Consider the following 15,026-nt stretch of genomic DNA (forward strand, 5'->3'; position numbering starts at 1 on the left):
TCCCCCCGAAATAACTCCAGCTAAGACCACTGGTCATGGGACTAAGCTTGCTCCTTCCAGTAGTGCTTGTGGGAGCATGGTTCTCCTGACAGAGTCCTTTTGACACAGGTGACAAGAGTGCCTTGCGCCCAAGCGGCCTGAGGCTTGGGACACCAGCTTTGACCTCCCGGGGATTCCGGGAAGAGGACTTCCAAAAAGTAGCTCATTTCATCCACAAAGGTAAGGCTGAGGCTGCTGCGCTTGGCTGAGCAAGGAGGAGCTGTGGCTCCAGCAGGTTCCAGAGCAAAGGTTTCTGCTGTAGAGGCCTAAGCCAGCTCCTCTTGGGACTCTGCTGATTACACTGGGAGTTGGACCACGCCCTGGGTGAACACTAGATTTCAGTGTGGCTCTACTGAACTGAAGGATCCTGGCCAGTCCCTGTGCTGTGTCCACTCCTAATCTAACTTGCCCATTTTCCAACTCCAAGGAGCTTTCCGAACGGTTGGTGCCACAGACTCCCCTTTGGGCCTGTAGTAACCTGGCACTAATGGTGGCTGCTGTGATGCACTCAGGCCTGCTCTCTGGGCGTCACCCTGTGGTGGGAACAACCACACTTCCACTGAGAGCAGCGGATCCCATGCAGGCTAGGCCCAGCGTCCTCCTGACTCCTCCCAGTTGCATTTGCTAGAAGAAGGTGTCTTCAGCCCACCAGCATGGTGCACGGCAGCAGGGCTGGCAGAGCTTTATGGGAGCAGGATACAGCCTGCGCCATGCATTCAGACCCAGTTTACCCTCCAATGGCAGGGGCTGGAGAGCTAACGGGTTTGCGTTCCGTGGGCTACAGGGAGGGAACGACTGTCAGTCTGAGCCGCCCTCTGGCAGCATTAACCAATTGTCCACACAGGGATAGAGCTGACGCTGAGGATTCAGAACGACATGAGCCCCAAAGCGACGCTGAAGGAATTCAAGGAGAGGCTGGTGAGCGATGGGAAGTACCAGGCGGGTCTCAAGTCTCTGAAAGAGGAGGTGGAGACCTTTGCTGCTGCCTTCCCACTCCCTGGCCTGCCTGTCCTTTAAAACAAGGCAGCAGCTGCACCCAATCCAGAGCTACCAGAGAGCTCTGGGGAAGCAAACTGGGATTGCGGTGCATCCACATCCACTAGGAAAGCATCTGTTGCCATCTGACAAGCCAAGAGAACTAAGAGAAATGTCACTCCCCCCGCCCCCACTTCCGTTAACCTCCTCTCTCCTCCTCTTTGTGATTTGTTCCCACAAGGCAGATGGCTGTTAAAAAAGTTTAATTTTTTACCCGCCTCTCCCCCTAGGCTACCCCTGTAGGGCGCTGCCCCACACTTGTGGGCACGACCAAGGGGCTGGTAAGCCTCCCTTTAGGAAAGGGGTCCTTTTCTAGTAACTGTGAACGGTGCAGCACTTAACCCTTTTCAAAGGATTGAAATTGGCACCTGATATTTAATAAATCAGCTGCTTTTGTAATGAGGACAAACAGGATAGCTCTAAAGTCCAATTTCTGACAGATCTGCAAAAGGTGCTGATGCATCCCCACCTCCCACTGGAGTCAAGGGGGGCTGCAGATGCTCAACTTATAGCTAGCATACTTCCAAACTACTGATTAATGGAATGCATGAACAGGCATTGCTCTGAGCCAGGGATCTATGCTATATTTTAAAGAGAGTCTCAGCAACATAAGCTGTTATATTCAGATTTCCCATGGGAGCCACTTAACATACAGTCACATTTTGTATTTAAAGGTTGCAGTAGGAAAGCATCAGACTTTACTACCTTAAAATATGTCTTGCTAGTTTCAGAATAGCTAATTCAGCCTTCCACAATCCCCCTCTCCATGAGAGAAAAACTCTGACAAGCAAGTCTCCATTGTAATCATGATTGGCAAACATACTAGTCCAGGTGCAGTTTTGCAAGACTGAGCTACTGAAAGAAACACATTTCTGGTGCTTTTATGGCTCCAAAGCACACACCACAGACTTCTCCTATTCATCAACGTTTTCAATATTTCAAGCTACCACGTCCAGTCAGTTTTTCAAACATCTGAGCCCAAAGCTTTGTTAGGACCATTTTTTAATAAGCACAGTCAGATTAGAATGTAACCACAATGTATGACAAGAATAAGCTTTAAAAAATACAACCAACTTTTTCTGAATTTCAAAAATATCTGAACCCAAATAAATAATTTTTTTAAAAGTACATTTCTCCTACGATTCATTTGGTGTTAACATCGGTTAAGCTCTTGTGCAGCCACACCTACATCACTACACACATTACAATATGCAGCTTGGATTTCTTCCAGGTGACACTCGGTCTAGCTATTGATGCAGGTGCTCTGTACCCAGGTACAGACAAGGAACTTGACATGCAGTAATAAGATATGATGCTTTAAAATAAGACGAGAATTCATCACAGCCTACTCACCGCTCTCAAAGGCAGGTCTTAGCCCAGCCCCATTCATCTACTGACCTACCCTGCCCAGAGGCCAGATACCCTGTGCTTCTGCCTTCCAGCTAAAATGCATCTCTCAGCAACCAGTATGTAATAGGTTTATGATTTCTCAAGCTATGGTAGCAGGTTCTAGGCTCTCATTTTAAAACGTCTTGGCAGTCCAGTCTTTTCTCTGTCGCTGGCTGGCTAAGGCTATGTCTACACTTAAGACACTACAGTGGCAAAGCTATAGTGATTCAATGTAGACACTACTCAAATGGGAGGGGTTCTCCCATTGCTGTAGCTAATCTACCTCCCTGAGAGGCAGTAGCTAGGTCGACGGAAGAATTCTTCTGTCGACCAAGTAATTTTTCACACCCCTGAGACGAAGCTATGCCAACATAAGCCCTTGCGTAGCACTAATCACTCGGGGTCCAGTGGACTACAGGAGCTCTGTATTTCAGGACCAGCCTCCTTCACAGCTCACTGAATTTCCAGTTCTAACACTTGTTCTAGCTTTTCACTGGGACGGTTGGCTTTTGTAACTGCTGTAACCCAACAGCAGCCCCCTGCCATCCATTTGGGGCCCAAAGCTCCCAGGCACTGAGTCTGAACATGAGTTGGGCACTCAGTATCTTGCACAATCAGGCTTTCTGACCACACCGAGTCCGCTGCCTAATGAAAACTGAGAACATCATGCAATGCACAGTCCTCAGTCAGTCCTACAGGCTTTCAAACCCCAGCCACATGTCCAACCCCTTAAAAAGTGATCTATTACTATTGCCATAGCACAGGCAGAGCTTCCCTCTTCTAGTTTAAAGGCAAAACAGCTCTTGAGCTGCTTAGAAATGATTGCTACTGGCTTAAGGTAAATCTGAGCACTATTCTCGGAGAAACAGAGCTGGTAGAGAATTAACATCACCTCCCTCCGTATGGCTGACCATCCTAATTGTTGTATCTGAAAGCATGAGGCTAGGGTAATTAAGAGTGCAAGCCAACAATACATCTTCAAACATGGGAAGTTAGAGGACAGTAATTGCAACCTGCTGTCCTGGCTAGTCATGGAAGGCCACGGGAGACCTTTGCTCTGATGAATTCTCATGTGGGGCTTACAAACCACGTCTCCCTGACACAGACAACACAAAAATAGGAAGTGGACCCACAGCCAGCCATGCAACGTGTCGTGGGGTGCATGCTGGTGGCACTCACAGAAACACAATACGACACTGGGTCTGCAGGCTTTCAGAGGGAGAGACCTCATTTAGTAATGTACAGCAGCAGCCACTAGCCAGCAGGGTCTGGTACCACGCCCGGTCTAAAGAGTGTGGCCGACTCTCAATAGGCACTGGTGTCTTACCTTGGCCTTTGCAGCGTAAACCAGTTACTAACATGCATGTCAGGATCAGCAGTGGGGACCATTAGTATTACGGTCCTAATTAACGAATGGTTCCTGATAGCTGAAGATATTGAGGCAACATGGTTAAGGACCAGGTAAAGTCTTAAAGTGCCTAAGCAAGGATTCTTACAATACGGTAAGTCCATAGACTTTGAAAGTTTTCAATCAAGAGAGGCAACTTCTAAGAGTTGTCTCAACTTTCCAACCACCGTCAGCCAGTTCAGGCTTCCGTAGGCTTTCCCCCTCACTGTGGATGAAAGGAAAAAGGAATCACAAGCAACAAGGATCTACCAATTCAGGTTTAAGATCCACTCCAGCTGTGCCTACCTACTTTCAGTGGAACAGCCTCTGTTTCCTGAAGTGTGTTTATCTGCACTGCTCGCTCAACGTTAAAACAAATAAAAGTTGCGTGTAGCATAGGGGTCTCTCTTAATCAGGAACAAAAGGGGCCGGTCAAATGGTCCAGGATCACCCCCAAAGTGGGGGAAGATTCTGAAATTAAGAAGAATTGCATTGCGATAGGTAGCTCAGAGGAGCGAGACTGGTGGAAGCCCAACTGTTGCTAACCCCACCTTGCAGAACATTAGACCCCGATGCAGTTTTGCACATAGAGAAAAATGAGAATCTTCATTCACCACCTTAGGAGTCTGATTAAACAAAGTACAGATGAAGGCTGCTGTAACTAGAAAGTCCCATAATATTGTATCCTGCAATCATCACCAGTCCTGCTCCACTGCTCTGAGCTGTCAGCTAGGGAGAGACAAAAGTCTCCCAGGACTTAAGTATGTCTTACCCTCCTCACTCCCGATTAGCGTCAGGTTATTTTTCAGTACAAAGATGCGGTCTTGAGATGAATATATTTCCACTCGGTCAATTAATAGGCAGAGAGGTTAAGACAATCATATTACCTGCATTATTCACTTAAGATCCCAGCTGTTCTTTTTCTACTTGGAATCTTGTCTAGGCTTAAGGTTATTAAGACACATCCTTGATTTAACAAGCAGTGGCTTCAGTCACCTAGTACATTACAGTGTTTTTATACAAGCATAAAAATAGCTTTCACTTAGCAGACCCAGTTCACATGCAGTAGCTGCATACAGGCAGTCACATTTAGAATCTGAAAAAGAGAAGTTCTTTAAACACGCTTTTCAAATGTGCAAACAATTCTTCAGTGTGGTGTGCAGAAACATGTAAAGCTGACGTGACACATGCATACACTGCTCAACCCTTCAGCAAAAGGCTACTTTGCACTGGCTCCTGACGGCATGCTAAAAATCACAAGTAACCGCCAACTTTAGTGAGCCTGTGGTAACTCACTATTTCCTGTTTGACCTGGTCTCACTGTAAGCCATCAGTTGTGATAGTAACACTTAAAACAGTCGTCCCTCCCCATTGCTTCCCCCTGGCCTGCTTCAGTACAGCCTCAAAGACGTTTCTGTGTGTGACGAGGAGTCAGTGTTACAGCACTATGGATGCTAGGAACATTCAGTGCAATATGTCCCTAAGGAGCCTCTCTTTGTTTGGGATGCATGTTACATAATAGCGCAGCCATCGCGTCAAGTTTCAATGGAATCTAAAATACACTAACAAACCCAACACTCTGCATTGCAGCTTCCTCTGGTACATTAGAGAAATATACATTCAATTTCAGCACTGTCTCACATAATCACATTAGACAGAGGTTTAAAAAATACACACACACACACACACTTCAGCTACTCTAGTAAAACTTATGTTCCCCCCGAATCAGATGAGAACAGTGCTAAAAAGAAATAAAACCAAGGGGATCTTTTCCACCAAGACTTTTCTCTCACGTAAAAGAACTTGGGGGGCTGGCATTGGATGTACTGAGGTACTCTCTAGCCAAGGGGTGGCAATGGAAGAGATGCATGACGAAAGCAGAGCATGAATCCTTCAGCACCCACCATAAAAGCAATATGAAGGTTCTGGCACAGTTTGCAATGTGGGTGGAGCTTTGAAAGTCCTCAATATCCAACAAATAGGCTCAGTGAAATGCAGTACTGCATGCGGCATCCAGAACTACCCAATGGATGCTATGGGAGAGGTAGTAGAGAAGTTGCAAAGGCATGGCGTTAAAAATAAATAAACTTGGAGTGGTGAGACAGAGCCAGCAGCAGCACTTGCTGCCGCCACGCCTACACTCATTTTCCTATCCAATGCAAATCTAGCCCCCGACACAAAACTACAAAAGATAAAACATTCATTCCAGATCTCTTCTGAGTGCCTGCCCTAAGAGGCTCCTTGTCCCCATCCCTCCCTTTGCGTGCAGCTTCAGATGAGTTGCACTATTCGTTCTCTAAACTCTGAGAGACCAACCAACAGGGGCCCTTATTGCTATTCAACTAGCATATTTCCTTCAAGGTTACACCACAGCAGTGCTGCAAAGTCTTAGCAAGCTTTAAAGACTTGTAGGTCTCCTTCCCCATCCCCAGGTCATCAAGAAAAGAGTATGCTGCAAATTAACAAGGCACAGTGCTCTACATTCGCACCGAAGGGGGAGCCTCCGTGCAGTCTGAAGACACAGAAGGACTCCTTACACCTTTTCGTCTTCCAGCAAAGCTGAGAAGTCAACAGAAGAATACATGCTTCGATCTCTAGCTCATAGGCTCAGCAACAATCAATTCCATGAACCATTAACGAGCACAGACAATGCAAAGGGGCACTGTAAATTATTTCATGTGGGCGGGTAATTTTTAGCCTCCATCATGCTTGGAAGCTTTAATATATAGAGATCAATATCACCCCCACACTTGGGCAAATGCATTTTGCTGTATATATAAAACAGTCGAAACCCCCAGGGCTCATACTTTACTCCTGTCTATGCACTAGCAACGCTGATGTCGCCAGGAAAATGCAAAGTTTTACCTTGAACATACAAGTTACCATGCACTGAGGGGACTGGACACTACTCGTCAGATGTCACCCCACAAGGATAGCCGACTTCTCCCACCCTCACTGCGTCATGAACATGAAAGGAATGGTGTTCTCAGTAAGGTTTTTAAAAGTTGACAGTGTCCCTTTAACATATAAAGATGGAGTGGCCAATATTTTTAGATCTCGTTTCTTTGCTGGGGTACAACACATCCAGTTCTCAGCTGCTGGGAGTCTCACAGAAATCAGGTTCCTTCAGACACAATGTTTTCTACACAGCAGACTCTTGCTTGCAAATATGTTGACTGCTTTGCATTCTTCCCGATATATCAGTTATTTGTAAATAGCCAAGTCAAGCACAGATGATCTTCATCAAAATCAGAGTCCATAGAAGGGCAGCCCAGATGATACTAAATTTTGTACAAAAAGCTGGGAACGTAGTCATATCTGAGCACAGGGTTAATACCCCTGACAGGTTCCTGAATGTACTGCAATTTCAGCAGCTCTGCTAGGTACTGTACCACTTTGACATCTTCATTCACAAGTCCCAGATGAAGTTTCAGAAAGTTCATCCTGCGAGACACAATGGATTCCTCTGTTTCTGTCTCGTTGATGGGAAGGTGCAAGTGATGGCAGAAGGCATACAGGAAGGCCTTAGAACACAGCTGAGTTAGAATACTTTGGACGTGCATATAGTAGGTGCTGCCTCGTTTGATCTGAGTGCGGTGATCAGCAAGCATGGGCACCAGGGTTCCTTTATAAAGGGGGCAGCGTAGAGTCTTACTGTCTGCATCCAGAATGCTGATGTACCGGCTGTATCGACTCAAGGAGTGCAGCATATTAACACCAGCAGGGGAAACCACTCTGCAAAAGAGAAGAGAGATACAGCATACTAAGGAACACAAGGGAAGCTGTGAAACACTGACAGATGATACAAAGACACGATGTTTGTACAAACTAGATTGAAAGGTTTCATGAACTACAGCACAATCATCTTTAAGAGTAAACTTGTCACTCGGATTTGGTAGCAGAGATCGAACGTAGAGGAGCCTTTAAAGGTGTCCACAGTGAACCTTGGCTTACACTGAAATACTCCTGTGGGAATTCTGCGCCAAAAAATTAAAAATTCTGCACCAAAAAAAAAATGATGTGTACAATATTTTAAAATTCTGTAAATTGTATTTGTCAATAAATAAATGTGGCTCCAGCATGGCAGTGGGGAGCACATGCCACTGGCTGCACTGACGTGGGAGATCACCCTGAAGCCCCCACCTCCCGCAGTATAAGGACTTGGCCGTGAGGCTGCACCTGACCCTGATACAGTGCAAGGGCTGGGCCTGCCCCAGAAACATCTCGGGGCCCTGCCCCTCTGTGCCAGGCGCACCTGTTGTGGGTGGGCAGGCTCAGCCCAGCAGGATCCAAGTGTGGAGAGGTTTAGTGGGGGGGATCCAGGTGTGGGGTGAGCGGTTTCTATGTGGGGCAGTCTGGGTGCAGGTGGCTCCGTGGGAGATCTGGATGCACAGGGGCTCATTGTGGGGTTCCGGGTGCAGGGGCAATTGGGACTCTGCAGGGGATCCGGGTGAAGGTGGTTGGGGCTCGACGGGGGGGTCTGGGTGCTGGCGGAGTGGGGCTTGATGGGGTGGCGGTCCAGGTGCAGCTGGTTGGGGCTCAGTGGGGTGTGGGGCTCATCAGAGGGGTCCAGCTGTAGGGTGGTAGGGCTTGTCAGGTTCAGGGTTTGATGGGCCTGCTTAACGGGGAAGCCACAGCTGCTGCCAAGGGGATACCGCATGCCGAGCTCCTGCTGCCCACCCATGATTCCCCTATTCCCTTTTCTTCTCCATCCCTCTCCGCTCACTCCTACATTCCTCTGCCCCTGTCCTGTTCCACCCCCCAGCCTTCCTTCCCACTGCCTCTTTCCCCCACCCCCTCGGTCCCCCCTTCCCTCATTTCCCCCACCTCAGGCACTCACTGCTGCACAAGAAACAGGAAGGCTCCCAGCACAGAAAAGAATTGCAAAACTAGCACTAGGACCCAGGAGGCAGCGTTCAGCTGCAGAGTCAGCGGAGCAGAGATGTAGCCTCCTTCCTTCAGCTGGGCAGCTCTGCACTTGCAGAAATGGGAGGGGACGGGGGGGGGGGCGGAGGATAACCCTGCATGCCTCACCTCTGTTGAGGGGGGGCAATCCCCCCAAAAAACCCTGCACCTATGGTAGTCCCCCTTCCCCAGGCAGCTTTTTGGCAGGGAAACACAGGAATTCTGCGGGGAGCGGGAGAGGTGGTAGATAGGAAGTCAAGTCACTACTATCCAGGGGCATGCAAGAACTAAGAAGAAATTGCTGGTGAACAGACGCAAATACTGCTACAACTGTTCCCTACTGGAAGTGAAGGAATAGCCTTTAGGGGTCCCCTTTCCAACAGCGCCCCCTGTCCCCCAGAATTATTTTTACTAGATAGTTGCTTTGATATTGATGAAACTCTACTTGTAGAGAAACTTCTTGTAAACAATCCTTAGACAAGAGAGTTCCACTACAGAGTCTGGGCCTTTCTCGCGGAGATGCAAAGTCAAAGGACATTCACAACAAGCAGTCACCTAACAAGGACTAACAAGTGTATGTGATTTAACCAAGATAATCATAACCCTAAGACAACTCTGCCCAGTGCTCCCAATTCTGCATGGTTAAGGTCACCTTGTCAGGAGAGGTGCACCCCAACCTCATACCAGAGGAAAGAGTTGCTGATCTGTAACAGGGGGTACTAGCCATCCCTCCAAACTCTAATCTCAACCCAGACACAAAAGCCAGAGCACAGTAGTAACTGGTAGCACAGTTAAAGAACTGTCATTTTGACTTACATGGATGTTTGAATAAATGTACCATTCAAGATGATTTAATAATTCAGAGCTTCTGGGTAAAGCAAAAAAAGCACAAACAATTCACCAGGCAGATTTCTGCATTTTGATTTTTTTTTTATGCTAAAAAACTGCCTATTCTAGTGGAAATTATTGTAACTAAACTCTTAGCATTATAAACTTTGATCTATATTTTCTGTGGGCAAGAGTGACAGTGCAAACTTTCTAGAACACAGCTTCATTCTATAAAGGTAGGAAATGCAGCAGGCAAGAGCACTGTTGTATAGCTGGTTTTATATAGTAGCAAACAAAGTAATACCGTACGTTTTAAGAAGCGAATAATCAGATTTTAGAAATATCTTACAGCCCCAGGGAAACCCTCTTCCAGTGCTGCTTTTCCATAGAATATCTTCACCTACAGCTGAAGTTGCCCAATAAGCCAAACTGTCGTTTGAACCTTGCAGCACATGGAGCAATTTGTGCCTGTCATGCCAGTGCGGTTTCACCCTAAACACATTCCACTGTATTTAGACATCACCACAGGGCTCAGAACAGGACTTCTGCATCTCTCCCCATCACCTAACCCTAACCCAGGTTAGGTTGCTAATACACTGATACAAGCAGGCCACTTTCCCTCTAACTCAAACAACTGCTGTTGGTCAGATGTTCTAGCCTTTCATTTAATCGAAAGCACATTTCTAAATAAAAACGTAATGGAAAACTAAAGACCCATGTGACAAGGAGGACGGTTTAAAACAAACTTCAGCTAGAAGAAAAGCAAACTTTTACCCAAGAGGTTCCGACCCCTCTAGTGGGAACACAAGAACGAATTCAAAGGAACACCTTAAAGTCTTATGGCCCTGCTCCAGCAAAGCACTGGACCAATACACTTGCTTGAGTGCTTTGCTAGATGGGGCGGGTCTTTGGTATTTTAGCTGAATGATTTCCCATTGACTTTCAAAGGAATCTGATAGCTAACACCCAACAGAATGCACTGGAAGTTTAACACTTAAAAGGATTTCTAGGAAGGAAAGTATTGGAGGAAATACCACCCTTTACACCCGTGGTCCCCAAACTGTGGGGTGTGCCACCGTAGTGGGGCACAGAGGAACATTCTGTGGGGGGGTGCAGCAGGTTCGGGCCAGCCCCTACAGGGGGCGGGGAGGGAGCGCAAACCAACTCCAGCCCCAACCCCAGCTTCAGCTCCTGGCCCCCACTGCTCCTGGCCCCTGGGTGGGGTGTGACATAAAAAGTTTGGGGACCACTGCCTTATACAGACACACATGTACACCTAACAAACAGAATGTGTAGCAACAAACCCCACCAAATGAAAGTGACTACAGAGGCGGGAGGGTTTGCTTACAGTATCAATTCCCCTTCAATACTTCCTTTTTTAATGTAAGAGGTCTCAAAAAAGGAACTATTCGCTTGGACCTCTTAACATTCATCAGCCCACGAATCTACTGTTTGAAGGAGATCTCTGTTAGTTTACCTCTGCAGTCCGATCAGCTTCCACTTCTGAAAATCCATGATATTCAAAGGGGAAGTGACCCAGTGTTTCACAGGCTTGGCATACACCCCACAATTAGGAACAAAGATGGAGAGAGCAGTCACAAGTTTCTTTACCATTGCTTCATCTTCCCCCAGCACTATTAGTGTCCTTCCACTGAGCAGAGAATATATTGCAGGGTGAGCAAAGGGATATTGCCTAATGAACTTCAAGGCATTCTGGCCAGCTTTTTTTTTGTGCCTTTCATTAAAGTGACTGAGAGGATGAGCAGGAGAAGGAGTCTTATCAGAACATGTGGATGCTGCACTGCTCACATAGCTTGTGGAGTCTGAGTAGTCATCCAGGCTAATTCTACTGGCCTCTTTACTGCTTAAGTAATGCGTATCAAGTTCATATGAAAGGAGTCCTCCTGAGACGTCATCATGTGAAGAACAGTCTGTGAAGTTCACATGAAATCCCTGATCCACCTGCCGAAATGGCTGTGGTGGAATACTGACCACACCATCATCATCAAAATGTTTATGTGCGAGGTCAGGTAGAGGCTCTAAAAAGTTTGGAGACTCTTTCCCAATACAACAGGCAGAATCAACTGGCAATAATTTCTCCTGTTCAGAATTGCCTTCCATCTCTTCAACGTTAGACGGATTTAAACTTGGGCTGACGTGAATACCTCGGCCTTCATCATCTGCATAAGATTCTTCATTAATGGCACTTGGGTAGCTTGCTTTAAAATCTTCAGGGATTAAAGATTCCGAAGGACACAAGCTGAGGACTTCAATGCTGTCCTCACTGATGGTCCTTCTGCCGACTGCCTTGCTCCTGACCACTTGTGGACTTGGGTGGATAGGCAAACTTGCCTGGCTCTCAGATTTTGTCAGAATAGCAGCAGACTTTTCTGTTCCCAAAACCTCAATGCTTTCACCGCTACTAATACTCCCTTTAATGTCTGCATCAAGGTATTCCAAATTCTCCTGGTCAAAACCAATAGGTTCAGTCACTCCTGGTTCTTGGGAATCTTCAATTTCCTGCTCCATCTTGATAGGTACAGACTCCACACTAGATTTGTAAGATTCCAAGCTGATTAACACTTTAGGAATTGGAGATTCTTCCAAACACTTCGTGTTGACAGTGTCTTGATTAGATCCCTGGCAACCACTGTACTGTTTTTCAGCTGGTTTTTCATCTAAAACAGACTTATCTTCAAAAAGAAAGTTAGTTATACTTTGCTGCTTTAAAAGGTCCTTACAGATCTGATTTGTCAAAAGGTAGCACACATCACCTCTAAATGTTTTCTCTATTTGATTTAACTGATCAAGAGTTTGGGTGAAAAAATAAACATCACAGAGTTCCTCCAAGGTTTTCAGCTTCTTGTCAAAACATTTGGCAGATTTTGCTTTGATGAGTTTAGGGGTGTAAGATGGCATCCGTGCATAAAGATGCATTTCACCAGGCTCATCAGGGTTAGCGGTAGTAGAGTCTTGATCAAAGCTTGCGTTAGCTTGATCCAGTTCACACTCTGGCTCATATGGATGGAAATCAGAATTCTTCAGTTTTCTATAAGGATATGACCTGATTTGCTTTAACAGGTCTTGATGCTCAATAATGGACTTTTCAACACTTGCCAGTTCATTAGCTTTCTCAATGGCTTGGGTTGTATAAAATCCTTTGTCATTGGCTTTCTTCTGTATCTCTGTTTCATTGTGCAGTACAGTCCTGGTGTAATCAAGGTCTTTCAGTTTCTTTTCAAGTTCATTGGCAAAAGCTTTCCTGTTACCAGTCTTTAAGCACTCTGATGCTTTGGAGAACTCCGTAGAGAGCTCCTGAAACTGATGCATGATTTTGTGCTCGTCAGTTGAAATATACGCCATGCAGAAAGGCCTCACAAAGCCTCTAGCTTCAAGGTCATAAAGAGTTAAATGATGCACATAAGCAAAAGCCCCTTCCTTGGAATCTCCCAACACCACTTTGGAATCCTCCACAAAGTTTAGCTTAGGGTAGGAGCATCCAGGAGGGTGCCCCACAAAGGAGGCTTGATAATCCACAGACATGATCCGGAGGGAAAAATAGTTCAGATCAAAAGTGCCAGAAACTTTGGCATCATCCGGGATGGTCAACAAAGGCTGCGGGCCCACTTGCTCTGAGAACTCAGAGATGAGAATGAAGTCCTTGGTGAACTTGGAGCCTGAAAACTTGGACCAGGGGTTGGCACCATGGTTAGCAAAGGGGAAAAGTGGCACAGAGTACTCCTCGGGCAGGGATGGTTCATTGTATGACTCCTCTTCAAACTCTTCCTCTTTGGTAAAAGCCACCACATCAGGGGCGCTGATCATATTTATAGGTGGAATGAAAGGACATGGAAAAGGGAACCCTTCCCCCAACCCAAAAAATGAAAAGATCAACCAGAACCCATCAAGAGAAGGATCCCTTCTGCCACTAAAGGAACTGCCTCCTTTCCCAAACCCTGTCCAGGGCTAAGGGCCTCCCACCTCAAGGTCTCTGGGGGGTGAAGCAGGAGGGGAGGGAGTCAGCCCTCCTCATCCAAGGTGCCTGGCAAGTTAGTTCCCCATCTCTTTTGGTTCTCAGTCCCCGGGATCAACTATTCCTCAGCCCCAGCCACGCACTCAGCACCCCTAGAGATCAGCTTCACGCCGTTTTCCAGGTACCCCTAATTCCCGCAGTCCTGGGGGCTCAGTCTCAGCCTCTCCCCCCCACCCCAGGTTCTCAGTCACGAGCCCAAAGGACCGGGTCCCCCACGCCCCGGGATGCCGGGGGCGGGCCCCCCCAGCCAGCTCCTCGCTCACGCTGGCGGCCTCCCGCCCAGGGCCGGTTCTCTCCCCAGTCCGGACACGGGCAGGGGCCGGCTCTTGCCCCGCCAGCTCGGGCCCTCCGGGCTGCTCCCCCGGCCCGGGGCCTCCTCCACGCCAGGCGCTAGCGCCAGCCGAGCCGCCCCGGCCCGCTTCCCCCGGGCTGGCGCTCGAACCAGGAACCGCCACTTCCCTCACAGGCCCCCCGGCCCGGCAGCCATCTTCCGATCACATGACCGCCCGGGCTGTGACCCCTGACCCGGAAATGGTTTCGGTTTTTGTGTGTGTGCCTGCGGGTTGCTCTGTGTAGTGTTGCCAGTGTAACCCTCCAGACGTTATTGAAAGCGTCGGCGGCGCCTCGCGGGCGGGAGCAGAAGCGAATCACCGTTTTCAAAATCGAAATGACGCCGCGGGGCCTCTTGGGAGTTGTAGTTCTCGCCCGCAGCAAGCGGCGGTGTCACTTTGCGGCAAGGCGTAAAAATAGGTAAACGGCGCCCTTTCCCTCTGTCGTCACGACAGTGTGGACTGCGGCGGCGGAGTGGAATTCGGCGGGGAGGAGGGAAGGCGAAGCGTTGGCGGGAATCGTGGCGCCCTGGTCCTAGGAGACCTCAGCACGGCGGGGAGCTGAGCCCCTTGCATTAGGCTGAGGGGGGAGGGAGAGGGGGAGCCCCTGCCATTGGGCTGAGGGGGGAGGGGCAGGAAGAGGGGGAGCCCCTGCCATTGGGCTGAGGGGGGAGGGGCAGGGAGGAGGGGGAGCCCCTGCCATTGGGCTGAGGGGGGAGGGGCAGGGAGGAGGGGGAGCCCCTGCCATTGGGCTGAGGGGGGAGGGGCAGGGAGAGGGGGAGCCCCTGCCATTGGGCTGAGGGGGGAGGGGCAGGGGGGAGGGGGAGCCCCTGCCATTGGGCTGGGGGGGAGGGAGAGGGGGAGCCCCTGCCATTGGGCTGAGGGGGGAGGGAGAGGGGGAGCCCCTGCCATTGGGCTGAGGGGGAGCCCCTGCCATTGGGCTGAGGGGGGAGGGGCAGGGAGGAGGGGGAGCCCCTGCCATTGGGCTGAGGGGGGAGGGGCAGGGCTGAGGGGGAGCCCCTGCCATTGGGCTGAGGGGGAGTCCCTGCTATTGGGCTGAGGGGGAAGGGGGAGCCCTTGC

The 15,026-nt window shown here is 48.7% G+C and overlaps 3 protein-coding genes across 4 annotated transcripts in view; 1 reads left to right on the top strand and 2 right to left on the bottom strand.

Annotated features, from left to right (window-relative positions):
• SHMT1 (serine hydroxymethyltransferase 1) overlaps positions 1-2,202 on the top strand; it is a 15,084-nt gene extending 12,882 nt beyond the window's left edge. For both annotated transcript variants that reach the window (XM_073361800.1, XM_073361799.1), the window contains exons 11-12: positions 109-219; positions 884-2,202. In XM_073361800.1, the coding sequence (XP_073217901.1) occupies positions 109-219; positions 884-1,056 (284 nt within the window). In that variant the 3' untranslated portion in view covers positions 1,057-2,202. The remainder of the gene's footprint in view (positions 1-108; positions 220-883) is intronic.
• The window catches only part of LOC140918112 (chemerin-like receptor 1), a 25,661-nt gene extending 18,899 nt beyond the window's left edge, over positions 1-6,762 (bottom strand). Inside the window, exon 1 of the mRNA XM_073361806.1 lies at positions 6,716-6,762. The gene's annotated coding sequence lies outside the window, so the exon portion shown is untranslated. The remainder of the gene's footprint in view (positions 1-6,715) is intronic.
• On the bottom strand, positions 2,060-14,118 carry SMCR8 (SMCR8-C9orf72 complex subunit). The gene is made up of 2 exons (XM_073361798.1): positions 11,061-14,118; positions 2,060-7,585 (listed from the first exon to the last, which is right to left on the bottom strand). The coding sequence occupies exons 1-2, from the start codon at positions 13,406-13,408 to the stop codon at positions 7,132-7,134; spliced, it is 2,802 nt and encodes a 933-aa protein (XP_073217899.1). The 5' UTR covers positions 13,409-14,118; the 3' UTR covers positions 2,060-7,131.
• Positions 14,119-15,026: the final 908 nt, after the last annotated feature.

This window comes from Lepidochelys kempii, chromosome 10 (genome assembly GCF_965140265.1).
Source record: "Lepidochelys kempii isolate rLepKem1 chromosome 10, rLepKem1.hap2, whole genome shotgun sequence".
In the NCBI taxonomy this organism is placed as follows: Eukaryota; Metazoa; Chordata; order Testudines; family Cheloniidae; genus Lepidochelys; species Lepidochelys kempii.

Excerpts from the sequence above, each read along its gene's own strand:
- SMCR8 (XM_073361798.1), bottom strand. The coding sequence starts at position 13,408 with ATGATCAGCGCCCCTGATGTGGTGGCTTTTACCAAAGAGGAAGAGTTT. Across the intron at positions 7,586-11,060 it reads AAGCTGATCGGACTGCAGAG|AGTGGTTTCCCCTGCTGGTG; the intron begins GTAAACTAACAG and ends TCTCTTTTGCAG.